The sequence below is a fragment of the Suncus etruscus genome, chromosome 1 (genome assembly GCF_024139225.1).
Source record: "Suncus etruscus isolate mSunEtr1 chromosome 1, mSunEtr1.pri.cur, whole genome shotgun sequence".
NCBI lineage: Eukaryota > Metazoa > Chordata > Mammalia > Eulipotyphla > Soricidae > Suncus > Suncus etruscus.
In genome coordinates this window covers 5,855,903-5,883,435 of record NC_064848.1, presented here as the reverse complement: position 1 = coordinate 5,883,435, position 27,533 = coordinate 5,855,903, and the positions used below count along the sequence as shown (strand labels likewise).

At 42.7% G+C, this 27,533-nt stretch overlaps 1 protein-coding gene and 1 non-coding gene across 2 annotated transcripts in view; one reads left to right on the top strand and one right to left on the bottom strand.

Annotated features, from left to right (window-relative positions):
* Positions 1–25,550, top strand: part of ZWILCH (zwilch kinetochore protein) — a 35,381-nt gene extending 9,831 nt beyond the window's left edge. Inside the window, exons 5-18 of the mRNA XM_049777896.1 lie at positions 362–561; positions 2,234–2,301; positions 3,735–3,890; positions 5,914–5,985; positions 7,944–8,037; positions 9,077–9,126; positions 10,981–11,086; positions 11,703–11,782; positions 12,949–13,105; positions 13,829–13,857; positions 16,129–16,265; positions 20,598–20,693; positions 23,034–23,146; positions 25,462–25,550. Coding sequence (XP_049633853.1) covers positions 362–561; positions 2,234–2,301; positions 3,735–3,890; positions 5,914–5,985; positions 7,944–8,037; positions 9,077–9,126; positions 10,981–11,086; positions 11,703–11,782; positions 12,949–13,105; positions 13,829–13,857; positions 16,129–16,265; positions 20,598–20,693; positions 23,034–23,146; positions 25,462–25,550 — 1,447 coding nt within the window. The remainder of the gene's footprint in view (positions 1–361; positions 562–2,233; positions 2,302–3,734; positions 3,891–5,913; positions 5,986–7,943; positions 8,038–9,076; positions 9,127–10,980; positions 11,087–11,702; positions 11,783–12,948; positions 13,106–13,828; positions 13,858–16,128; positions 16,266–20,597; positions 20,694–23,033; positions 23,147–25,461) is intronic.
* LOC126025771 (U6 spliceosomal RNA) lies at positions 24,739–24,845 on the bottom strand. The gene has a single exon (XR_007501521.1). It is a non-coding gene; the product is annotated as a U6 spliceosomal RNA (small nuclear RNA).
* Positions 25,551–27,533: the final 1,983 nt, after the last annotated feature.

Sequence of the window (27,533 nt, the reverse complement as noted above, 5' to 3'; positions counted from 1 at the left end):
GGGTGATTCCTTTGGGGCTGGAAATCAGCTGCAGGCAAGGCAAGTGCCTTCTCTTATACTGTCTTTCCTGCTGGTTCCTTCTACCTCTTCCCGTTCCCAAAGAGCCTCACCAACCTCACCACATTAAACTCCTTGCTTGTAGTAGTTCAAGTCACAGCATACTCCTACTTTCTGGGGATGGGTCTTCATCTATCTGCTGTGTCCCTTTTCATGTCACTGGGTAAGAGTGCGTGCCACTTAATTTCCCAACTTTTTTCTCTGGGAGACCTTTGATAGCCTTGATAGCTTTGAAAACTCTTGGCCTGTTACTAATCTCTGTTGTCTGAGTCCCGCTTTTATAGGAATTTTTTTTGTTTTATAGGCAATTAATTGGACTTTACACCATGGCTCACAATCCTAGCATGACTCATTTGAAGATTGATCGGCCTGTGACTGTCCTTCCTCCCCTTTGGGTAAGGTGTGATGGTTCGGATCCTGAGGATACTTGCTGGCTAGGAGCTGACCTTATCACAGCAAATAGCAACATTACTGGCATTGTCTTATATGTGGTCAGTTGTAAAGGTGAGAGCTCATTTTTATCATTTGTGTGTGTGTGTGTGTGTCTATGTGTGTGTAATTCTGGTTTTTATTGAGAAGTGCTTATAATGTTTTGAGAATGGCGGCCAGCATGTTGAGGGATTGGTGTTAGATGCCCAGGGCAAGCTGCACGTTGATCTTTACCAACCCAGGGCAAGGTATGGCCCCCAGCCTCCCTGTTCCTCCAGCAAGGTCAGTTCCCAGAGACTGGCTATTATTTTGGCCTTACTCCAGTTGATGCATTCTGAACTGGGGCCTGAAATATTATCTCTTGATATGACTGCACCTAGGCTAACAGCAGAGTTAGATTTGAGAGTGGTAATTATTCTGTAAGACTAAAGAATACTTGAATCTATACAAATGTTCCTAGTAAGGTCTGTTTATATAAATCTTAGTAATATTTAAGAGAGGCTCTAAGAAAAGTTTTCAGTATGTTAGTTGAAGTTATATCTCAGATAATATTTATGCTACATCCCTTTTTTCTCGAATGCCTTATGGGCAGGTGACCAAGGTTTTTCGAGTCCATAATGCCTGTGAGTACAGGTTACTTTTCAAATATCTTCCCCTGCAGGTGCTGCTTTTGAAAGGCCCTCCCTTTTGAGTACTAGCAGCTTTGAAAGGATTCTGCAAAAGTGCAGACAGCTTTGAAAAGACCCTCCCTCAAGCAGCTAGGTCTCAGGGTCAGTTTACACAGGGGTGGGATGGAGCAGTTAGATATTCCAGATAACTCCAGAAGCATCAGAAATGGACCTCAAAAGTTTAGGCAAGAGGAGTCTGGAATACAGCAGGTAGGGCACTTACCTTGCACACAGCGCACCTGGGTTCAGTCCTCAGTATCCTGAATATTGCCAGGAGTAATTCTTTAATGCAGAGCTAGGAGTAACCCCAGAGCATTCCTGGGTGTCTCTTGCCACACTAAAAAAAAAAAAGTTTGTCCAGGAATTTATGATTTTTTTTTTTTTTTTTTTTTTTTTTTTTTTTTTTTTGGTTTTTGGGCCACACCCGGTGACGCTCAGGGGTTACTCCTGGCTATGCGCTCAGAAGTCGCTCCTGGCTTGGGGGACCATATGGGACGCCGGGGGATCGAACCGTGGTCCGTCCTAGGGTAGCGCAGGTAAGGCAGGCACCTTACCTTTAGCGCCACCGCCCGGCCCCGAATTTATGATTTTTTGGGGGGTTTAATTTGATTTGTGTCTTCAGAAATTTTCACCATAAATGAAAATTGAATATAATGATAATATCAATATGCTGTATATTCTATTATAGTAGTAGGCACTTAAAATTTGGGTGGTAGTATTTACCATGATTCCACTTTTATTCTTTCATAAGCACTTTTTTCCGTTATTTAAATATTTTTGTCTTATTTTTATTGACTTTTAATTTTGACTACATGCTCAGTGCTTATTCCTGGCTTTGTGCTGAGAGATCACTTCGGGCAGCGTTTGGGGAGATCCTGTGGCATGGGGATCAAACCTAAAGTGTCCTCTTGCAAGGCAAATAATTGCCCTACCTATTGTGCTTTTGCTCCTGGCCCTGTGTTTTAAATTTTTAACTATTATTAGTGGTGAGTTGTAGGTATTTAAATTTTCTAGCTCTAAATGTTATTTTGGAATGTACTTAGGTTTTTTGTTGTTGTTGTTCCTTTCATGCTCTATAGCTGATAAAAACAATGTGAATCTTGAAGACTTAAAAAATTTACACAAGAAAAGACATCACTCATCCACAGTAAGTGTTTCCTCCTGCTGTTTCAGCAGATCCTCCACCTGTTTGCCTTCCGTAGTTGAGCTTTCTTTCACTGCTGATATGGCTATGTATTTTTCTATACTATCACAAGTAGGGTATTTGCCTTGCTTGCGGGTGATCTGGACAGACCTGGTTTGATCCTGGGCATCCCATATGGTCACCCAAGCCAGGAGCCATTTCTGAGTGAATAGCCAGGAGTAACCCCTGAGTGTCACCGGTTGTGGCCCAAAAAAACAAACAAAAAAATGTGTTTCTTTTCTTTATTTGTTTTGTTATCCCTTCTCTTCTTTTTCTTTTACTTTTTTCTTTTTTGTTTTTTTTTGTTTTTTTTTTGTTTTTTTTTTTTTTGGTCTTTTTTTAACCACACCTGGCGATGCTCAGGGACTATTCCTAGCTATGTTCAGGGGACCATGTGGGATGCGGGTGACCGAACTCAGGTCGAGTGAGTGCAAGGAAAGCACCCTATCCGCTGTTCTATTGCTCCGGCCCCTTTTGTTGTTGTTGTTGTTTTTGGGCCACAACGGCAACGCTCAGGGCTTACTTCTGGCTCTGTACTCAGAAATTACTCCTGGTAGGCTCAGGGAACCATATGGGATGCTGGGCCATCTTTTCTTCTTCTTTTTTTTTTTTCACTTATTTAATTTTTTTAGCTTTGGTCCACTCAGCAGTGCTTTGGGTCAGGGGTTACTCCTGGCAGGATTCAGGGAACCATATTGAATGAGGATTAAACCTGAGCCAAGTTCCCTCTCCACTAGACTGTTTCTCTGGCCCCTGTGTAGTTATCTACCTACCTATCTATAATCTATCTATATCTATCATCTATCAATCTTCCTTCCTTTTTCCTTCCTTTCTTCCCTCTCTCCCTTCGCCCCCTCCCTCCTTCTCTCCCAGCAGCACTTGGAGGTTACTCCCGGCTTTGTGCTCAGAAATCATTCCTGGCAGATTCTGGGAACCAAACTTGGGTCATTCCTGGTTCAGCTGTGTGCAAGCAAATGCCCTACCCCCTGTGCTATAGCTCTGGCTCCCTGGTTCCCTGGTATAGTTATCTTCATATCAACTAATGACTAAAATATATGTTGTTTCTGCTTAATTAATTTGGTGGGGTACATGGGGCACATCTGTGGTGCTCAAGGACTGTTCCTGCCATTCTGCTCAGGTGATCCTAGTGCTCAGAGGCCACACGTGGTACTGTGATTGAATAGCGGCTGACCACATGCAAGGCAAATAAAAGCCTTAGTGCCAGTGCTGTCTCTCCAGTTTCTCTTAGCTAATCGTGGTAATTAAAAGCAATTTGTATTTTTTTTCCATTTGGGGTAAGAGTATGGCAACCTTTCTTTTCCTTCTGGAAAATAAAATGAGAACAGGTTTTGTAATTTGTGAAGGCACAGCTAACTGTCTGCCCACATCCTCTGCAGGTGTCAACCAAGGGTTTTGCCCAGTATGAACTCTTCAAGCCCACTGTTGTAGATGACTGTGTGGCCTCATCACAGTCAATGATCACTTTGGACATTTGCTGGAGTCCTGTAGATGAGATTTTTCAGGTTCCTCCACTCTCTTCAAATGCAACTGTGGTATGAGTGAACTCTGTTTTCTCTGAGATCTGTACTTCAATGTCAGGCTTGTGTTTTACTATTTGATCTGCATTCTCAGTCCTTGGACTTTAATTTTTATTTTTGTTCGTTTTGGGGGCCATACCCAGTGGTGCTCAGGGGTTACTCCTGGATCTATGCTCCTGGCAAGTTTAGGGGATCATGAGATGCCAGGGATTGAACCCAGGTCATCGTGTTCAAGGCGAGGCAAACACCCTACCTGCTGTGCTTGTCACTCTAGCCCCTGGTATTTAATTTAAATGTACGCACAGATGTATCTTGTTCCCTATGGACATGGCATTCCAGATAATTGTAATCCCATGATAATTCTTTTTGGTTGTTTTGTTTTATTTTGGGGCCATACCCAGCAATGCTCAGGGATTAGTGCCTGGCTCTACACTCAGGGATCACTCATTGCGGGCTCAGGGATAGGGGGTGCTGGGGATCACTCACAAGGCAAGTGCCCTACCTACTGCACTAATGCTGCAGCCCAGTAATTATATTCTTGTTTTGTTGTTTTTGGGTCATACCCGGCAGCACTCAGAGATTACTCTTGGCTCTATGCTCAGAAATTGCTCCTAGCGGGCTCTGGGGGGACTTATGGGATGCCGGGAGTTGAACCCAGGTCTATCCCGGGTCAGCTGTGTTCAAGGCAACCGCCCTACCGCTGGGCTATCTCTTTGGCCCCAGCAATTATATTCTTTTGTTGTTGTTTGTTTTTGGGGCCACACCCGTTTGACGCTCAGGGGTTACTCCTGGCTATTAGCTCAGAAATCATTGCTGGCTTGGGGGATCTTATGGGAAGCCGGGGGATCAGAACCTCAGTCCGTCCTAGGCTAGCTAGCACTTGCAAGGCCTTACCTCTAGTGCCACCACTCCAGCCCCAGCAATTCTATTCTCTCTCTTTTTTTTTTTTTTGGTTTTTGGGCCACACCCAACACTCAGGTGTTACTCCTGGCTATGCGCACAGAAGTCGCTCCTGGCCTGGGGGACCATATGGGAAACCGGGGGATCGAACCGCTGTCCATCCAAGGCTAGCGCAGGCAAGGCAGGCACCTTACCTCTAGCGCCACCGCCCGGCCCCAGCAATTCTATTCTCAATGTTTTCTCCACACACCCTCCCAGGATGAATTTGCATATAGTAGCATTTTTTTCCTTCTATCACCAACTCCATCCTCCTTTTAAAAATACATTTTGTGTGTTGTGAGCTGGCATTCATTGTTGGATAGTTAGAAGTCCAGTGAATTTTTTTTATCCCTTAGGAAATGTTAATTCATAGTGAGAGACAGTGTAAGTTTTGTTTTTTTTTTGTTTTTTCTTTTCTTGAATCCTGCTGTTTCTTAAGCTGTGATTTTTTTGTATTTTATTTCTTCTACCTGTCCTCTCAGAAATTCACTGAGAAAGGAATCTGTGTAAGGATGTTTGTTGTTTGGGGGCCACACTTGGCAGTATTCAGGGCTTACTCCTGGTTCTGCAATTAGGAATTATTCCTTGTGGGAATTGAAGGATCTTATGGGATGCTGAGGATTGAACTTGGCATGCTGAATACAAGCAAGAGCCCTATCTGCTGTCCTATCACTCCAGTCCAGGAATCCATGTAAGGAAAGAAGTTGTTCCACATAGATTAAATTTCAGAAAGGGGCAGATTGTGGTACTATACCAGGAAGGTACCTTAGATGAGGTGTTTATATGCAGCATTGCTCTACTTTTTAAAAAAAAAAAAAAAGCACAAATTAATTTGTTGTTGTTATTGTTTTTTTTTCCTTTTCTGTTTTTTTATATATAATTTTCTTTTATTAATTACTTTATTTAAACAGCATGGCTATAAGATTGTTCATAATACATTTGGTGTTTTTTCCACAGTTAAAGTCATACAATATACAATACCCTTTACCAACTTTTTTATTTACTAGTGTTTCATGCCATGTATATTTATATGAGGGATGTTGAAATTCAAATAACTGATTTTCCATTGAAAGCAAAACTGATTTTGGGAACTTTCTAGAATATTAAAGTGGAATCAGGAGAGTCTGGAGGGCCTTTGGATAATCTCTACCGAGAACTGAAATTTCTCCTTGTAAGTATCCTGGAATTTGTATTACGTCTTCTGTTTTCGTGACACTACTTGTTAATACCATTGTTATGTAGTTTTGTGTTCTTCAAAAATTTATTCCAAATGTTATGCATCCGTTAAGTACATTCACTTGGGGCCCGGAGAGATAGCACAGCGGTGTTTGCCTTGCAAGCAGCCGATCCAGGACCAAAGGTGGTTGGTTCGAATCCCGGTGTCCCATATGGTCCCCCGTGCCTGCCAGGAGCTATTTCTGAGCAGACAGCCAGGAGTAACCCCTGAGCACCGCCGGGTGTGGCCCAAAAACCAAAAAAAAAAAAAAAGTACATTCACTTGGCAATTTGGGCAGTGGTGGTTATCCTTATAATTAAAAGGAAGTGTTAATTTTGCCTTTTTTGTCTGGAATGTGTTTTTTGAGGGTTTATTTTTTTGTTCATTTTTAATTTATGTGATGAATTTCCCTCTTTCCAGGCAGGCCAGCTTTTATATTTATTTCAAATACATATAATCTGCTTTTTAGTATTAGGGATTTTATTTTTGTTTTTGGGCTACATCTGGTGTAACCAGCACTCATTCCTGGCTCTGTGCTCAGGAGTCACTCTTGGTGGTGCTCAGGTGGTACCTGAGCTTAAACTGTAAGCAAGCACCATACCTACTGTACTTTCTCTCCACTCCTGTTGTGTCTTAGTTTTGTTCTGGTTTTTTTTTTTTTTTTTTTTTCTGGCCATATCCTGTGGCTCCTGGGCTTATCCTTCCGTACTTGGAGTATGGAATGCTGGGGGTCAAACCCTGGTCAGCCACATGCAAGGCAGGCATCTTACCTGCTGTCCTAGTGCTCTGGCCCTCTCTGATAGGAATAATAAACTAGGGCCCGGAGAGAGAGCACAGCAGCGTTTGCCTTGCAAGCAGCTGATCCAGGACCAAAGGTGGTTGGTTCGAATCCCGGTATTCCATATGGTCCCCCATGCCTTCCAGGAGCTATTTCTGAGCAGACAGCCAGGAGTAACCCCTGAGCACTGCCGGGTGTGGCCCAAAAACTAAAAAAAAAACAAAACAAAAAAAGGAATAATAAACTAATAGTCCTGTTGTTCTTTCTACCTCAAGTTTTTAAAATTTACATTTTAAGATCACTCTTCATATTTAGCCCCTATTTCCTCTAATCTTTATTTGTGTGTGAGAGACAGAAAGACAGACATATAGTGGTGCTCAGGAGTTACTCCTAGCTCTGCACTCGGGGTTCACTTTTTGGTGGTGATGGAAAACCATATGGGATTATGAGGCTCAAACCCAGGTCAGCTTCTTGCAAGAGTAGGCTCCCTATTTTTTTTACTATTACACTGGTCTAATTCTTCTAATCTTATTTCCACTTAGTTCCTGGTTGGAATCATCCCACTTTTTATTTCACACACCTTTCTAGCTCTACATATGCCAACTCCCCACTAGAATATTATTTCACTTTATTCCTTTGGCTATTTTATCCTGTTTTTACCCCTGTTCCTTACTCTGGTGTAGATATTATATATACATATATATAGGTCTTTCACTCTTTCTTAGCTGAAATCACATCAACTGCAGGTCAGGCTCTTTAGTCTAGAGTCCTCTGTGGTCCTTGGATATTGGTGTATTGGATATTGCATGCTCTCTCTGGCATCACGTTGCTGGTATGCATCTTTGCACTGTCAGTTACTAATCTTGTGAGACTGAGCTAGTGACATTTTGGCCTCAGTCAAATGGGGATGAGAGTATTACTAACTTCAGGGATTTCATGAGAATAACTCAGACCATATGCAATGCAAACTGTTCCTGGCATGTGATCATGTGATTTTACATTCAAGAAATAGTATATCGATTGCTATTCTTATATTCTTCTTCTTCTTCTTTTTTTTTTTTTTTTTTTTACTGTGTGCCTTCTAATTATCTTTTGAGTGGTTTGTGGTTTGTTTTTGTCTTTGAATCTTTCGTAGGTTTTGGCTGATGGTCTGAGGACTGGAGTAACTGAATGGCCGGAGCCCCTTAAGGCAAAGCCTGCTGTTGACCTCGTGCAGGAGTTTCTGAATGGTGAGTATTTTGTAACTCATGTTCACATACTGCTTTTTCAAGTTGGAGTTTATACTGAACTGTTTAAATACAGCTTATCTTTTTAGATTTGGTATTCTTTTATTTTTGTTTTTGGGTCACACCCACTAGCACTCAGGGGTTACTCCTGGCTCTGCACTCAGAAATCACTGCTCCTGGTAGGCTCTGGAGACCATATGGGATGCTGGGATTCGAACCACTCTCTGTCCTGGGTTGACTGTGTGCTAGGCAAATGTCCTCTTGACGTGCAATCTCTCCGACCCCTTGATATTCTTTTAAATGGATATTTTCTCTTTTGGTAGTACCCAGGGCTTTCTCCTAGCTCTGTGCTTCAGGATCACTTCTAGCAGGGCCATACAGAGTGCTGGGGATCAAACCCAAGTCCTGTCTAAGTGTTGACCATCTCTCTGGCTCATAGTTGGGTCCTTACTGTCTAAGGACTGTGAAGTCTGTCACCAGTGGGAGGACCCTGAGTTGCTAACGGTGATGATCCAAGTTGTTTTAAGAACTAATCACAGGGGCCAGAGTGATAGCACAATGGTAAGGCATTTATCTTGTACACAACAACCTGGAACAAACCTGAGTTCAGTTCCTGGCATTCCATATGGTCCCCTGAGCCTGCCAGGAGCTATTTCTGAGTGCAGAGCCAAGAATAACCCCTGAGCATGGCCAAGTGTGGGCCAAAAACAAAAATAGAACTAATTACATTAATTTACATGTTATGTACCACAACTTCAAGATTGTTGGAAAAGAGGAAGGTCACTGGGCTATTTGCACACTGCCATGTACCCAACACAGTGGTGTCAGGGCTTTTACTGTCCCCTTGTCCGTTCTCACAGCCCTCTCTGTTGCTTCTATGTGGCCACAATTGAAGGGGTTCAACTTCCTAAAATCCCACTCTGCTTCCTTTGTTCTGTATCTCCATTTGGAGACAGGAGGAGAATGAGAATAATTTGCAAGACAGAATGATGTTCTTTTTAAAAAGGCAATCTTGAGTTAATAAGCTTTTGCTACTTTCTAGATTTAATTAAACAAGATGAATTTGCTGAATCTCCAAAAACAGACACCCAGGTAAGTGAATATTCTCAGAAATGAGAAAGCTTTTAAAATCTGGTTGTACCACCTGTTTTTTATTTGTTTTGTTTTTGCTGGAGGCTCTCCAGAAGTATAAGTGTCATGGGGCTTGTTTAGTTCATGGAGCCTCCAGGGCCACTCCTGGTGCTACTCGACCGTGCAGTGCTAAAGATTGAATTTAGAGATCAGGCCTGGTGCTTATGCTTCAGCCCTTTGAGCTGTGTCTATAGATCTAGTGCCATGATTTTATATCATTATTATCTCAGAGGCATTTAATACCACCATGGCTACATTTTACAGGTAGTTATTTATTGGGCTTTAATGTCATGCTTGCTTTCATAGAAAATAGGACATTCATATATATTAACTATAAGCAGAGAAGAAAAATGGTGTGTTGATATGCTATAACTTGTTTTTATGATAGACTAATATACTATGAGGTTTTATGTTAACATGCCATAGATGATATTATTAAATTAAGCTAAAGAGGTGGTAATATTTTTTTTAAGTTTTTGGGTGATACCCAGCAGTGCTCAGAGCTTGCTCTTGACTCTGCAGTTAGGAGCTGGTAGGGCTTAGGAGACCATATGGGGTGCCAGGGATTGAATCAGGATCATCTGAATGTAAGGCAAAATGCCCTACCCACTGTGCTATCTCTCAAGCTCCAAGAGGTTGTCATTTGACAAATGTGAACATGGGGAAGGTAAGGAGTCTCAATGACAAAATAATCAAGTTTGCAAGCATGCCACTGAGTTTAATTCCCATTGCTATTCATCACGAATGTGGCAGTTGTGCTGTCAGTGATATCTGGTACCATAGGCAGTGCCCAGCCATCCTGCACAGGTGTGTGCCAAGGCCAGGGGAAATGCCTGAATGGTAAGAACACATGCCCAAGGTTTGATCCCTCATGTTGCATATTCCCCTAATACTGTTCCCTGCACTCCCAGCAATGCACTCAGGCATATACCACCAGGCTGAGCATTACCAAGAGTAGCCCTTTGTGTCTCTAGAGCCTGCTGAGGGTGGAACCTTATTGTCCCAAATAACCCAAAGGGGCAAGAGCAATAGTATAGCAGGTAGGACACTTGCTTTGCACAGGTGCATTCTGGGTTCGATCCCTAATATCCCCTAATAGCTTGCAAGCACAGAGTTAGGAATAACCCCTGAGTGTTACCAGTTGTGACCCAAAACAAAAACAAACTCACCCTCTAGAACAAACAAAAAACTCACAACATATAGGCACAGTCCCAGTCATGGAATAGTCAGATTTGTGAGCATTATAGGCAGGAATTCATCTTCTACTCACCACTGAAAGAGAGGGAAGCAGAGGAGGGTAATTAGATGGGTTTTTCCTTTCTTTAATTTTGAATTTATTAAGAGACCATGATTTACAGAGCTATTCATGATTGAGTTTTAGCACCACCTCCACTGTGAACATCCCTCCCCCATGTAATTAGATATTTCTGCATCTTACTGAAGGCCTATTTGAAGGCATAAAATGAGAACAGTTTTTTGGGTTTAATTTTGCTCTGCCTATTGATTTGTGTTAGTCAGTGAATGAGGTAGTAGAAAACTCATTCACCTCCTTCTTGGTATTCAAGAATCCAGTTTTCTCAGCAGCATTAAGGTGGGCTGTTTTCTTTTGTTTGGGGCACACCTGGCAGTACTCGGGACTCACTCCTACCTGCAACTACTGGCGGACTTGGGGACCAGTCCTATGTGTTGTAGAGAGTGAACTTGGCAAATGCCCTTTCCCGGTACTTGCCTGGTGGCTTTCAGAGTGGTATTTAAAAGTTTCTTTGTTAAAAACTTGCCTTTTTTTTTTTTTTTTGGCACATTCTTCTTATTCAGACAGAGAAGCCCAACAATACTGTCATCGACCAATCTGTCCAGTGCTTTTTCACTGAGCGGGGGGACCTGGACTTTGCTGAGCAGCTGTGGTGTAGAATGAGCAGTAGTAGGTATCCATTGTCATACTAAAAGATAATGTCTCTTGTTTTTATCCCCGAGTCCTTTGGAAATGGCGTGTGCTACATGTTTTCTGCTGGAGTCTATTCCTATTCCTGTTTCATCAGATTCATTTCTAATAATGTATTGGTACTTTCTGCTCCAGAGTTGTGCTAAGAGGGCTGGCAGATTACTGGGTGGGTTTAAATGCCATCTAGGCTTTTGCTGCTAACTGCCAAGTGAATCCTGACTGTCTGGGATTATTTCATGGGTATATAGTATGCTTATATTAAATAAAAATTGAATTATTTTGGAGTGGTGCAGGGCCTTGAGCCCAGGATTTCACTGATGGAAGGCAGTTGTTCTACCACAGAGCTATAGCCTCAACCCTAAAACTAATTACTTATAAATCAAAAACATAAACTTACTATTTTCTGTTACTTTGTGGCAGTAAGTTTTATTTCTTAGAACCACTTTCAATCTTTTCCCCATTAATTTCTTGACCTTTCCTCTAGTCATAAAGTGCAGATTTTCTCTTTCCATTATTTTTCTATTCTTAATATTGATGACAGATTGAATCTGCAGAAATACCTTGAAAATAATGTTGGACTGACTTCTTTTCCAAGGTGTGATTTCATATCAAGACTTGGTGAAGTGTTTTACATTGGTCATCCAGAGTCTCCAGCGTGGTGACATCCATCCATGGGTAGGTAGTTAGCTAAGAATGTTCGGTGGCACTTAAGTTTTAAGTTTAGCCTCACCTGTATAACCTTACATGAGTTCCTCATCTGTAAGGTAGAGGTAGGAATAATGCATATCTACCTCAGTGCTTCAGGCTCAAATACATGTAATGTTCTTAACACATAATGAAACGCTTATACACTACTAATAACCATAATTTTTACAATGACTATGGTCATTTTCATATACTACCAATGAGAGGATAAATCAGAATAAATTCCAGAAAACACTTGTGATACTGTATTGAGATCCTCAAAGCACTTTGATAATCAACCTAAGCTAATACACAAAAATATGTATCTAGATGCATTCCTGGAATTCATAGAGTATTGTCAACTATGGCAAATCTGTCCTAGAATAGTCATTACAAGCCTCATTATATAGCGGCAAGAAATGTAAATGACTAACTTTCATTATTAATGGAATAACTAAGTAAATTATATAATGGTATATGTACTAGTTACTAACATGGTGCTGACAGACGATGTGGCAAATGCTTAATATAAAATAATGGGTCTGGGATGATGTGAATTGAGCAGAACACAGGCTTGCATGTGGGGTGCTCGGTTTGATTCCCAGCAGTGCCCCCCCCCAAGTGTAATGCAGTCATTCAGAGCAAAGAAAATAGCATGGGGTGGGTGGGGATCGAACTGAGGTTTGTCCTGGGTCAGCCACATGCAAGACAAACGCCCTATCACTGAGCTATCACTCCGGGCACAAGGCTGTATTTTTGTCACAATCTTTTGGAGTTGCTTTGGGCTTAGCTCTCGGAGTGATGCAAAGTGTTTGTAATTTGGGCTATTTAAGTGATCTATGGTTATCAAGGACTGAATATAATTTTTTGGCTTGTTTCATAATACATTTTCTTCTTTTTTTTTTTTTTTTTGGTTTTTCGGGCCACACCCATCTGATGCTCAGGGGTTACTCCTGGCTAAGGGTTCAGAAATTGCCCCTGGCTTGGGGGGACCATATGGGACGCCGGGGGATCGAACCACGGTCGCGATCTTTCCTGGGCTAGCGCTTGCAAGGCAGATACCTTACCTCAAGCGCCACCTCGCCGGCCCCTTTCTTCTCTTTTTTTAAATAAACATTTGTTTATTTACAATGTGTTTTTTATAATTTGATTTGCAGCTTCATGGTGGGAGTAACAGTTTGCTAAGTAAGCTCACTCATCAGTCTTATCATGGAACCATGGCCACAGTTTCTCTCACTGGAACCATTCCTGTGCAGATGCTTTTGGAAATTGGTCTAGACAAACTAAAAAAGGATTATATCAGTTTCTTCATAGGTGAGTCTTTTTATCTGTTCAAGAAAGGACATTATACTTGTCAACCATAGAAATCCTCTGTTTTTCTTGTTTTTAACCACATCTGATAGTGCTCAGGGCTTTACTCCTGATTCTGAGCTGAGGAATCACTTCTGGAAGGCGCAGGAGACCATTAAGTGGTACCAGGAATCCAATCTGGTTGGCTGCATGCAAGGCAAACACCATTCCTGGTTTTATCTTTTCTTTTGTACCTAATCATTATAGTTTTGGTTTTGCTCCTGGTTTTCTGTGAAGCAGAATCTTAAATCTCTGGACCTCAGTTTTTCCTCAATAAAAATAACTACTTTTTATTTGCTCTCAGTTCAAACATTTTTAGTTTTTATAAGGTCTTTCTAAATAAGAAAGTTGTGTTAGGGCCACACCTGGCAATGCTTAGAGCGTTTGTCTCTCTGCTCAGGGATCACTTCTAGTGGAGCTTGGGGGCCATATGAGGCACTGAGGATTCAAATTGGGTTGGCAGCATTCAAAGCAACCACCTTACCCACTACACACACATACCACCCCCCACTATCAACCCCATCCCCAATTGTGACTCTGAACTCCAGAGGTATCTTTTGTATAGATTTAACATGTTTATCCAGTCCCAAGCATCTATTTACATAAAAACTATGAAAATTATTTCTTAGATTTCTCTACAAGTAATAGACAATACTTAAATTTGCATATATTATTTTTTCTTCATAGGTCAGGAACTTGCCTCTATGAATCACTTGGTGAGTATATTTGATTTCTCTTTAATCTTTATGCATATACATATATTAAAGACCTGCTGTGGGGCCGGGCGGTGGCGCTAGAGGTAAGGTGCCTGCCTTGCCTGCGCTAGCGTAGGACGGACCGAGGTTCGATCCCCCGGTGTCCCATACCATATGGTCCCCCAAGCCGGGAGCGACTTCTGAGCACATAGCCAGGAGTAACCCCTGAGCATCAAATGGGTGTGGCCCAAAAACCAAAAAAAAAAAAAAAAAAAGACCTGCTGTATGGTAATCCCTATCTTAGATTCCAAGGAAATAAATTGGACAGTTAATATTCTTTTTTTTTTTTTTTTTTTTTTGGTTTTTGGGCCACACCCTGTGACGCTCAGGGGTTACTCCTGGCTATGCGCTCAGAAGTTGCTCCTGGCTTCTTGGGGGACCATATGGGACGCCGGGGGATTGAACCGAGGTCCGTCCTAGGCTAGCGCAGGCAAGGCAGGCACCTTACCTCCAGCGCCACCGCCCGGCCCCCAGTTAATATTCTTAATTATGTCTCTCTAGGAACACAGAAAAAAAGAATAGAGCATTCATTGTCATTTCTTATCCTATATAGAATTATGACACTAGCATACAGTTATATCCTAACATACAGTTGTATCCTGCTTAAGCCAGTAGTCCTCAAACAGAAGCATTTTGTTAAAAAGCAGTGATGAGGGGGGGGGAAATGCTTTCAACCAACATTCAGTTAAATGTTGTTATTCAAGGACCCTGTTTTAAAGTCCCATCATCAAGAACCTGCCAGTGGGTCCAGAGTGATAGCGCAGCTGTAGAACATTTGCCTTGGACATGGTTGACCCAGGATGGACCTGGGTTCAATCTCTGCTGTCCCATATGGTACTCTGAGACAGGTAGGGTGCTTGCAAGCACTGCCAGGAGTAACCTTTGAAGCATCGCCAGGTGTGACTTTAAAAAAATTTTTAAATACAGGGGGTCTGGAGAAATATTAAAGTGATTAGGGCACTTGCCTTTCACGTGGCCAAACTAGTTTGAGCCAGTATCACATATAGTTCAGTGAGCCCGGCCACTGAGTGATCCCTGAATGCAGAGCCGAGAGTAAGCCCAAACACTGTGATAGATAGCCCAGAGAGAAAGAGCAGGGTGAGGATCTGGCATGGTGGGGGGATTAATTAGCAGTGTCCCATCATATTCATAAGCATGACATCACTCAAGTGATGGAGTTTTTTTTTTTTTGAGATGTATACCCCAGCGTTGGGAATCCTGGGACCATCATAGAATTCTGCCTACTAAATTTTTCATTGTTCTTTGGTTTGATTTTTCGACCACACCTGATGGGGTCAGGCCTACTCCTGGCGATGCTCAGGGATCACTTTTGACAGTGCTCAGAGAACCAGCCAGGGATGTGGTTTCAGGGACTGTTCAGCCATATGTAAGGCAAGTGTGCCTTAATGTATTTTAAGAAAAAGAACTAGAAGATCTGAACACTTCATGATTTTTGATATAATTGTCAGATTCCTTTTCTCTTTTATTGGGGGGGTATCATACCTGGCAGCGCTTAGCGGTTACTCCTGGCTCTGTGCTCAGAAATTACTCCTGGCAGACTCAGGAGACCATATTGGGTGCCGGGATTCGAACCACCATCAATCCTGAATCAACTGTGTGCAAGACAAACGCTCTCGTCTGTGCTATCTCTCCAGCCCCTCAAATTCCTTTCTACTGGGGTTGATCTACCAGTTGATTGGTAATATCTGAATAGAAGCTGATCAGTATACTTGCAGTTCAGTTCCTTGCTACTTTGGATTTTTACTGATTTTAGAGATGATCACTTCTTATCTGCCTAATGAGAAAATTGAAGTAAATAATCATCTTATGGGTTCAGGAGAGCTTGGTGGGTAATGGGCACCATTCCTGCCTACTTGGGTCTCCTTACTGAAGAAGTTGTGAAGTTGTGTTTTTACCAGAGAATAGGTAGTTTACTTAAGCATCCTGAAGACGGGAGAAATTTCTTAGCAGGCCGAGTGCATGTTTTTAGCTTGCAAGTGCCTGGATTTGCTCTTTTGTACCACATATGGTTCCTGAGTGCAGCCAGTTACAGCCCTAAAATGAACACATCATCTTATTGATGAGTCTTTTTTGAAGGAAAGTATTGAAAGGTGGTAAATCTTTTGTTTTCATATCCCTATAAATCAAATCAAACATCATCTAATAGGAACAGCAGATTTTTACCACTTGTTTTTCTTGATTCCCTGTTGTGTTTGCTTTATTTTATTCTAGGAATATTACTTTTCCCCATCAGTAGATATCCAAGAACAGGTTTATCGTGTTCGCAAGCTGCACCATATTGTAGAAATATTGGTCAGTTGCAAGCTTTTCATTCAGCTTCAACATGAGCTTCTTTTTTCTTTAGCACAGTAAGTATTCCTTCCTCCCTCCCTCTCTTTCTCCCTTCCTTCCTTTCTTCTTTTTGGTTTTTGGGCCACATCGAGCAGTGCTCAGGGGTTCCTCCTGGATCTGTGCTCAGAAATGGCCCCTGTCAGGCTCAGGGACCACATAGGATGCCAGGAATCGAAATCAAACCTAAAGGGCCAGAGAGATAGCATGGAGGCGTTTGCCTTGCATACAGAAGGACGGTGGTTCGAATCCTGACATCCCATATGGTCCCCTGTGCCTGCCAGGGGTGATTTCTGAGCGTAGAGCCAGGAGGAACCCCTGAGCACTGCCGGGTGTGACCCAAACCCCCCCCCAAAAATAAATAAAAACCTGGGCTTGTCCCAGGTCAGCCATTATGAAATCACTCAGGCCCAATTCTGTATTTTTTTTAATCAGGTCTTTTTGTTTGTTTGTTTTGGGGCCACACCAAGTGACGCTCAGGTGTTACTCCTGGCTATGCACTCAGAAATCGCTCCTGGCTTAGGGGAGTATATGGGATGCCAGGGATTGAACCATGTTCCGTTCTACATGAGTGTTTGCAAGGCAAACGCCCTACCACTTGTGCCACCACTCCAGGCCCTTAATCAGTATTTGTTTTATTCCTACCTTAATCAGTGTTTTTTAAATGTTACTTTTTATAATTTGGTCACCGTGAAATTCCAGAATTAGTCATGATTGAGTTTTAGGCATAGTGTTTCATCAGCAGTTCCTTCATCAGTGTCTACCAAAAGTCCCCCCCTCCATCCTTTTCTCATTTTTTTTTTTGTTTTGTTTTTTGGGCCACACCTGGTGATGCTCAGGAGTTACTCCTGGCTATTTGCTTAGAAATTGCTCCTGGGCTGGAAAGATAGCATGGAGGTAAGACATTTGCCTTTCATGCAGAAGGTCAGCAGTTCGAATCCAGCGTCCCATATGGTCCCCCGTGCTTGCCAGGAGCAATTTCTGAGCATGGAGCCAGGAGTTTCCCCTGAGCACTGCCGGATGTGACCCAAAACCACCCCCCCCCCCAAAAAATGGCCCCGGAGAGATAGCACAGCTGTGTTTGCCTTGCAAGCAGCTGATCCAGGACCAAAGGTGGTTGGTTCGAATCCCGGTGTCCCATATGGTCCCCCGTGCCTGCCAGGAGCTATTTCTGAGCAGACAGCCAGGAGTAACCCCTGAGCACCACCGGGTGTGACCCCCCCCCAAAAAAAAAAAAAAAAGAAAAGAAAAGAAAAAAAATTGCTCCTGGCATGGGGGACCATATGGGACACCGTGGGATCGAACTGCCGTCCATCCTAGGTCAGCTGCACACTTAGGCAAATGCCTTACCATTGTGCCACCACTCCACCCCCCAAGTATTATTTTTATTCTTGAATCATGTGAAAGTATCTCCTTTCTGAAATAATTATAGCTAAGATATAAGATGTAGTTCTATCAAGTAGTGTAACTAGTATTTTTCAGTAGCAGAACAGTTGTGATCAATGTTTTATGAAGGAAAGACTTGATTCAGAAGAGTCAAGGTTGACTTTGAATCTTTCATTCTTTTTTTGTTTGTTTGTTTGTTTGTTTTTGGGCCACACCCAGCAGTGCTCAGGGGTTCCTCCTGGCTGTCTGCTCAGAAATAGCTCCTGGCAGGCACGGGGGACCATATGGGACTCCGGGATTCGAACCAACGATCTTGGGTCCTGGGTTGGCTGCTTGCAAGGCAAACACCGCTTGAATCTTTCATTCTTCTGTATCAAAAGAATATAATAGGCACCAGAGTGATAGCACAGTTGGCTAAGGTGCTTATTTTGAGTATGACTGATGGATTCAATCCCTGACACCTCATATGGTCCCCTTAGCCCAATAGAATCGTGACATGCAAAACAAATTAAATGAATAGGGACCAAATTAATCTAACTGTCTGGATTGTAGCTGCACAAGTTACATATTGATACTATGTTAGTAGTATTGCTGTAATTTTATTTATAAATTGTTCCTTTCCATCAATTCCCTTACAGTACCCCGGGTACTTGGTTGCACTTGGTTGCAGGAATGTTGGTGATCACTCTTGTGATTTGGGATGATGTCAGGGATGGAAACATAAAGCCTTATGCTTGCAAGGCAGGTGGTGCTCTACCATTGAGTCACCAAAAAATATTATTGTATTTTGGGGCTGCCTAGATAATAGTACAGCGGGGAGGGCATTTGTCTTGTAACCTGCCAGCCCAGCTTCAGTCCGCAATACTCCATCTGGTCCCCTGAACCCTGCCAGCAGTGATTACTGAGAGCAGAGCCAGGAGTAACCCCTTAGCTCTGCCTAGTGTGACCGAAAAACGAAACAAAGTAAAGTGCTGTTTCATCATCAGTCTGACTAACATGAGTGTGGATTAGCCCTCTTTATACATCAGATTGCTGCTGTCCTGTGTGTATTCTAAGTTTTAGACTAGGATTTTTTTTTCTCTAGGGAAAGAAGCCTGCCAGTTGTTTTTTTTTTTTTTTTTTCCTAACTCAGATTTTGCCTCAGTTGTAAAGGGGCAAGTATGAAATATTACTGTTTTCAGACTTAAAAGGATTTTTTCCACTAAAGATCATTAGGAGAGGCCAGAGTGATGGCTCAGTGGACTGAGCACCTACTTTCATACAGGATGCCTTGGTTCCCCGCTGCCCTAGCACCACAGGTGTCTCTGAGCACTGCTGGGGTTGGTCATAATAATAAACCAAGACAATTATTGGTGGGCTTGGGCTGAAGCAATAATGTAATGGGTAGGGTATTAGCCTTATATGCAGTTGATCTATGTTCGATTCCCGAATTACCCATCTAAAAAACCCAGCCTCCTGAACTACTAAACTGCAACTAGAACAAAAGCTAGAGTTAATAAAGCCCAGCTTGTAGGGTGTTTGCCTTGTACTCAGCCAAACTGGGTTCGATCCTCAGCATCCCAAACGGTGCCCTGAGCCTACTAGGAGTGATCCCTGAGTGCAGAGCCAAGATTAACCCCTAAACATCACTGGTGTGGGTGTGGGCCCCCCCCACCAAAAAAAAAAAAAAAAAAAGAGAGAAAAAGAAAATCATTGGTATAAGTATTCTAACTAATTCCAAACACTTTGAAAAGCACAGACATTTGCATCACCTTTCTGACCTCTTGATGTTTAACTAATTAACCCTTACTGAGGCTCAATTTAATATATATTTTGTTTGATAAATATGCCTGTTAATTTTGAGGGATGCATGAAATTATTTGTCAAAGAAAACACTACCTGGGTTTTGTTGTGGGATGTTTTGTTAACTTATTGTTTACTCTTTTTTGGGGGGGGTTTGGTTTTTGGCTGTCACCTGGCAATGCTCGGGATTTATTCCTGACTGCGCTCTGAAATTGCCCCTGGCAGGCACAGGGGACCATATGGGATGCTGGTATTAGAACCATCGTCCTTCTGCATGCAAGGCAAATGCCCTACCTCCATGCTATCTCTCCGGCCCCCTTATTGTTTACTTTTTTTTTTTTTTTTGGTTTTTGGGTCACACCCGGCAGTACTTGGGGGCCACTCCTGGCTATCTGCTCCTGGCAGGCACGGGGGACCATATAGGATGCCGGGATTCGAACCAACCACCTTAGGTCCTGAGTCGGCTGCTTGCAAGGCAAGCTCCGCTGTGCTATCTCCAGCCCCTATTGTTTACTTTTATAGTTCTTCATTTACTCTTTTGCTGATGGTTTTTTTTTTTTTTTACTTTTTGGGTCACACCCAGCGGTGCTCAGGGGTTACTTCTGGCTGTCTGCTCAGAAATAGCTCCTGGCAGGCACGGGGGACCATACGGGACACCGGGATTCGAACCAACCAACTTTGGTCCTGGATCGGCTGCTTGCAAGGCAAACACCACTGTGCCATCTCTTCGGGCCCATCTTTTGCTGATGTTTGGTTTTTGTTTTGGAACTACATCCAGTAGGTGCTCAAGGGTTATTCCTGGGGCCAGAGTGATAGCACAGTGGTAAGGCGCTTGCTTTGCACGTGGCCAACCCAAAACAGACCTGAGTTCGATCCTCAGCATCCCATATGGTCCCCGAGCCTGCCAGGATTGATTTCTGAGCTCAGAGCCAGGAGTAACCCCTGAGTGCCACCGGGTGTGGCCCCAAAATACTAAAACAAAACATAAAAAGGGGTTTACTCCTGACTGGTTTAGGGGACCATATAGGTTGCCTAGGGTCGGCCTCATTTAAGGCTATGTCACTACCCAGTGTCAGTGGCACTCAGAAAATGTTTCCCTGGTGAGCTTTAGATCACCAGAAAATCTTTAACTTCAAATGGCATTCTCTTCTAAAAGAGGTTTTTTGCTTTTTATTTTTTTGAAGATCATGCATAAAATATTATAAACAAAATCCTCTGGATGAGCATCACATCTTTCAGCTACCCGTGAGACCGACTGCTGTGAAAGATTTATATCAAAAGTAAGTGACCTAATGGCTGTTATCCCATGTCTGGTCCTAACTCATTGGTTTCAATGTTTGTTCCATGGAGACTTTTTTTTTCTTTTTTGGTTTTTGGGTCACACCCGGCAGCTCTCAGGGGTCCATATGAGATGCCGGGATTCGAACTACCGTCCTTCTGCCTCTAAGGCAAATGCCTTACCTCTGTGCTATCTCTCCGGCCCCTCATGGAGACTCTTTGTCTTATCCAGTTCACCTTCATTTTCACAGACCTTTCCTCCACACTCCTTTAAGATCATTAGGCTCATGTATCTCATCTTTCTCTCCATTTGTAATTTCATCTTAAATAGAATGGGAGGAATAGGCAGTTGGAGAGGCAAGTGATCAGAATTAATAAATACATGAGCATCAAGAAGGTGGCTGTAGAAATGAAGGAAGAGTTTGGATTTGGGAGGAAGCATGAGACTGATGACTCAGCTTTCCACGGACATTGAGGTGCCCACAAATGGTGGGCCACTGACTCTGCCCTCAACACCTGGCAGACTTCAAACTTCTTATACCTTCTCATTCTTCAGTTCCCTCTTTACCCATCAACCCCCTTGACATTTCTTGACAGATGCCACCGATTATCTTCTAAGGGGGCTGTGTGGGACGCTGCCTCTATCAACTAGTTCATGCTTTACTGCACAGACCCTGCATGGTCCCCAAACACCAGGAGGTGCCCCAAAGCAGTGTGTTGGGAAGTGTCCCTGTACACTGCCAGGTGTGGCTTCCACCCTCAAAAAAAGAAGGAGGTCTAGAGCTGGGAAGACTTCTCGTGAAAGTTGCTAGTCCACTGATTCTTGTTCTTTTAATATAGAGATTGTTAAAAAGATTGTTCAACATTCAACATTTGTACTTTTTCTTATTTTGAGTTCGACCTCTCTGGTTCCCCTCCCAAGACTGAGCATAGTTGTTGTCACTGTCTTTTTCTCCTCCTTCTCTTTCTTGGTACCGGGGGCATGTAGTACTAGGGATGAATCCCAGGATCTTGAACCTGTGCTATAGGCTGTATCACTGGAACCACATTCCTGGTTGAGAATCATTTTCAGATGTTTCCTTGACACCTCAGATGTGAGTTCACCAGAACTTCCCCCTCTTCTCTCTTCTCTGGGTTTTCTGCCAACACTTCAGTTCCTCTGGGAACTGGATCATGAAATAACTCATGTATCCATTCTGTTCCTGAGCTATAGGTCCGTGTTTTTCATACCTTTAAAATGACAGCAGAAGCAACAGTGTCTAGGAAGGAAAGCCCTTTCCTAACACTTGGGTCTGTCTTTTCTCTCAATCACTAATCTCCATCTAAGGCCCCCAATAGAAACTGAGTCTGTCATTTGCCATTCCTTACTCCCTCCTTCAAACGGAAAGCTCTGCCCTTGGAACCTGCTTGTCTCCCTTGCCATCCCTGCTTCTTTCAGGTACCATTATTACCTGTTCTATTACCCGGTGTGTGTGTGTGGTACATATGGAAGGTCAGGTTCTCCTAATTTACCTGCTTCTCTGATCTTCCTGAGTTCAGATCCCACATGACTTCCTCCTGTCTCATTTTCTGCTTTTAAAGGGCACTGCTCAGCACCTTGCTGCCATCCTGGTCCATATGTACCACCTCTCACTGTCTTTTTCAGTTGAGAGTCGTGCCCATGTACTCACCTTCTTGTCTCTTTGTGCCTCTGCATTGTCCTTTTGCCTGACCATCCATGGCCTCTCATACTGCTCAAAAGAGTCTTTTCCAACTCTACAGCCCTGATCTGCATTATATGCCCCCTTTCATGGTCTCCTGCTGTACGTGGTATTTCTCAGTTCATTTCTGACTTCTCTCCCTTTATCTCTTTTTTTTTTTTTTTTTTTGGTTTTTGGGCCACACCCGGTAACGCTCAGGTGTTACTCCTGGCTATGCGCTCAGAAGTTGCTCCTGGCTTGGGGGACCATATGGGACACCGGGGGATCGAACCGCGGTCCGTCCAAGGCTAGCGCTGGCAAGGCAGGCACCTTACCTTTAGCGCCACCGCCCGGCCCCCTCCCTTTATCTCTTGACTGTGCTTTGCTGTAGTTGTTGCTGTTGTGGAGTGATTCTCAGCGGTGTCTGGGGTCTGGGCCCGCTCCCAGCTGGTTCCAGGACCATTTAGGAGTTTAGGGCCTCAAGCACACAGGGTCTATGCTCCATATTTGAGCCACTCCGCTAGTCCCCATGACTGTGTGTAAAGGTGGAATCTGACTCTTATCTGCTGTTCAGTATGTGTCATTGTAAATGTTTCACTAAGGGTAAGCTGAAGGAAAAAGTGGTCGAATATCCCCCAGCTTGACTTGGATGATCTTTCTTAGAGAGAAGCCACAGAAATGGAGAGTGGAAATAAACAGTGGTCAGAAGAAGGTAAAAACCGTCTGGCAGCTGAGTAACAGTCTACCTGTGGACCATCTACATTCACACAGACTTGGTAAGGTTTGTGAGCTATTCAAATAGGCTTTTTCCCAGTAGAGTGCCAAAGAGATTGTACAATGGGTAGGGCTTGCCTTGTATGCAACTGACCTAGTTTGATCCCTAACACTCCATGGGGTCCCCTGAGTGCAGAGCCAAAAATGAGCCCTGAACATTACCAGATGTGGTCTTACAACAAAACAAAACAAAACAAAACAAAACAAAACAAAAAAACTCATGAAAATAAACAATGCACCAACAAGTTTGTTTGGGGGGGGTGTTGTTTTTTTTATTTTGGCAACACCCTATGGTGCTCAGAGGTTACTTTTGGCAGGTGTAGGGGAACCATACGGGATCACAGGAGTTGAACCCTGGCTACATGAGTTCATGTCCATCTACATGTTATTCTATCTCCCCGACCCCATGTTTGTGTTTGTTTTCATTTCTGGCCCACACTTCGAGGTGTTCAGGGCTTACTTTTGGGTCTGCTCAGAGATCACTCCTGATGGGCTCTGGTGACCAATTGGGATCCCAGGGATAAAACCCAAGTCAACTACATGCAGGGCAAATGTTCTCAATATACTATCTCTCCAACCCATACTATTTATTTTTGAATTGACAGTCTTCAGAGGGATAAAATAGTGTGTTGTCCCTAAGATTATAAATCCTAAGTAGACATTATTTTCCTGAAATATACATTAGCGTTAGAAAGAAGATAGTTGGTTGTAGTGGAAGAGCCACAAAAAATAAATCATTCTGGTTCCAATTTGTTGTTGTTGTTGTTAGCTGGTTTTTGGTTTGGGGGTCAATCCCTGTTGTTGTACTATTCCTGGCTGTGCATTCAGGAATTACTCCTGGTGGGGGCTACAGGATCATATACAGTTCTGGGGATTGAACCTGGGTCAGTTGAGTGTAAGGCAAGTGCCTTCCTCACCGTATTACCACTCACTACTGTATTATTTGGTCCTCTGCTTCCAAATTTTAAATAGCTAAAATTTTAAGTCTTCTGTAAGGCCAGTGGAGATAGCTCAAAGGTCTGGACCACATGCCTGTTTAAAGGTTTTGATCTGTGGCATTTATGGTCTTGGAGTACCTCCTGGTAGGTCCCTTGCACCACTGGGGAATATCCTTTATAAATATGTTTTTTACTTTAATATGTTCAATCATGTTTTCAATATGTGAAGAGGGTTTACTATCTAAAGGAATTGTCCTTGCTGACATATCTAATAAAAAATTTTTTTTTGGGTTTTCTGAGCCACATGTGGCGCTCAGGGGTTACTCCTGGCTCTTCACGCAGAAATCACTCCTGGCAGGCTTGGGGGACCCTATGGGATACCGGGGATTGAACCCGGGTCTGTCTTGGGTCGTCCGTGTGCAAGGCAAACACCCTACCACTGTGCTATCTCTCCAGAGGGTTACTCCTGACTCAGTGCTCAGAAACCACTCCTGGCAGGCTTCGGGGACCAAATGGGATGCCAGGAATCGAACTTGGGTTGGCTACATACAAGGAAAACATCTCTGCGATGCTATCACCATAACCCCTATCTAATGAATTATTTTTAAGTCTAAGGCACATCATTTAAACCAACAATTTCTTTTTTTTTTTTTTTTTTTAATATGAAACACTTCATGAATTTACGTGTCATCCTTGTGCAGGGGCCATGCTAATCTTCTCTGTCTTGTTCCAATTTTAGTATTTGTGCTGCCAAAGAGAGCACTCTTTTTTTTTTTTCTTTCCTGTGCTATTGTTTCAGCCCTGGAGGAGTTATCTTTTTTTTTTCTTTTAAATAATATCTTTATTTAAGCTTCATGATGACAACATGTTTGTAGTTGAGTTTCAGTTATAAAAAAGGAACATCCCTCTTCACCGGTGCAACCTAAACCAGCAATTTTCAACCTGAGGTTAATGTGTGCTCAGTGTATTCCATGGGTATAGGAAAAAAAATAGGACAAATGGGATCACAGCACATTACAAGGGGTAAGCTGACCAGGGGTCAGCTGTAAGGATAGGAGGGCCACAGGATGGAAACAAGTTTAGAAGGGAGCCATGCTCAGAAAACTGTTGTGAAACACTGATTTAGACCATCTTTTTTTTTTTTTTTTTTGAAGGGGGGAGGTTGCCCCTGACAGTGCTCAGGGCTTATTCCTGGCTCTGCATTCAGGGGTCACTCCTGGGGGCCATGCAAGGGTCCATATGGGGAGCCTGGAATTGAATCTGGGCCAGCCACATTCAAGGCAAGCACCTTACCCACTGTAGTGTAGAGCTTTACCTTTTGATTATAAAATTCAGCAGTGCTCATGATAGAAAACTAAGGTCTGTGTTTCTGGTTACAGATTTTTCTGAACTAACGTTCAATGGTAGCCTGGAAGAAAAGATGCTCTTTACCAGCATGATCACCTGCAGCCAGGTGCATTTCAAGTGAAGTGTGCATCACAATGGAAGCTTCCTTAAGGTATTGGGTTCCCTTTTGATTCTGAATATCTTGCAGTGGGTTCAACACTTCCATTTTAGTTCTTTCATAAAAAATGTTGGAGATCTAGTTATTGAGAAGATAGAGTTAAATATATGTAATTTCTGGAGGTATTTTATTGAGTAAAGGAAATTGAATTTAGCATAAGAAAGTTTAAATTAACCTTCTTAACCTTGCATGAGGCTTACCATATCCCGTGAGTTCTACCAGATGTGACCCCAAAACAAAAATTAATTTTATCTTAAATTTTTTAATATAAAAATAATTGAAGCAAATAGGCATTTTTTTTTTTTTTGGTTTTTTTGGGTTTGGGGCCACACCCGGCGGTGCTCAGGGGTTACTCCTGGCTGTCTGCTCAGAAATAGCTCCTGGCAGGCATGGGGGACCATATGGGACACCGGGATTCGAATCAACCACCTTTGGTCCTGGATCGGCTGCTTGCAAGGCAAACACCACTGTGCTATCTCTCCGGGCCCAGGCATATTTTTTTTTTTTTTTTTCAGATAGGCTTTGGGGGGGGGGGGGGTTGCCTCACCTGGTGACGCTCAGGGGTTACTCCTGGCTGTGCGTTCAGGAATTGCTCCTGGCTTGGGGGACCATATGGGACACCAGGGGATCAAACCGAAGTCTGTCGTAGGTTAGTGCATGCAAGGCAAATGCCCTACTGCTTGCGCCACCGCTCCAGCCCCAAATAGGCATATTTTAAATAAGAATTAGCAACAGGGCTCAGAGAGATAGCACAGCGGCATTTGCCTTGCAAGCAGCCGATCCAGGACCAAAGGTGGTTGGTTCGAATCCCGGTGTCCCATATGGTCCCCCGTGCCTGCCAGGAGCTATTTCTGAGCAGACAGCCAGGAGTAACCCCTGAGCACCGCCGGTGTGGCCCAAAAAAACCAAAAAAAAAAAAAAAAAAAAAAGAATTAGCAACAAGTCGTTTTTACAGTTCATGTCAGGTAAATATGTGCTCATACTAAGTTTTGCCCTGGTTACTTGAAAGAATTTTATCTATAGATAAGACTGTCATGTGTAGAACAGTGCTGAAATGGTGATTTTTTTTATTCTCTGTTTTTTTTTTTATTACCATTACCTACATATATTGCTTTATAATGTTGTACCTAACTATGTAAATAAAACAAAAGTCTCAATATTTATATGTTGACATAATGTCCAATATTGTTTTTAGCTTTTTTAAAGCATCACCATCATCTATAAATTGCATATTACAGGACATTTATCAAGTCTTAATATTAGCTTTTAAAACAAAAGTGATTTCCCTATCTTGAGGAAAGTCTGAATTAATCAATTTAGTACTTAAAACACTATTTGCTAAATTTTTCATATTGGCTTGAGAGTGATTGAATCCATTTTGGACAAGTTAAGATTAGAACAAAGACAGAATAATTATGCTTTAGCAGTCCAGTTTCATTTTAAACTTGTTTGAAACATCACAGTTGAGCTGATTCAAATAAAGAAAACTTTATTGCAACTTTTAGATTATCTACTCTTTGGAAAAAGCTATCTTCCTAATCCCTCTCATTTGCTTGGTTGTGGGAAACACACATTATCTCTTTCCATTTTCTTTACAACAATATCTTACCTTTTTTGTTTAGTTTTTTTGTTTTTTGTTTTTTTGTTTTTTGTTTCTTGGGTCACACCTGGCAGCGCTCAGGGGTTACTCCTGGTTCTATGCTCAGAAATCGCTCCTGGCAGACTCAGGATCATATGGGATGCCGGGATTTGAATGACTGTCCTTCTGCATGCAAGGCAAACGCCTTACCTCCACGCTATCTCTCCAGCCCCTTTTTTTATTTTTTATACTCCAGTTTTTTTGGGTTTTGATTTTTTTTTTACTGATAAAGTTTTTCATGATTCATACAGTGCATAACAACATTTACGAGTGCACATTTTCAGTCACCAATGTCAGTAGTTTCCCTC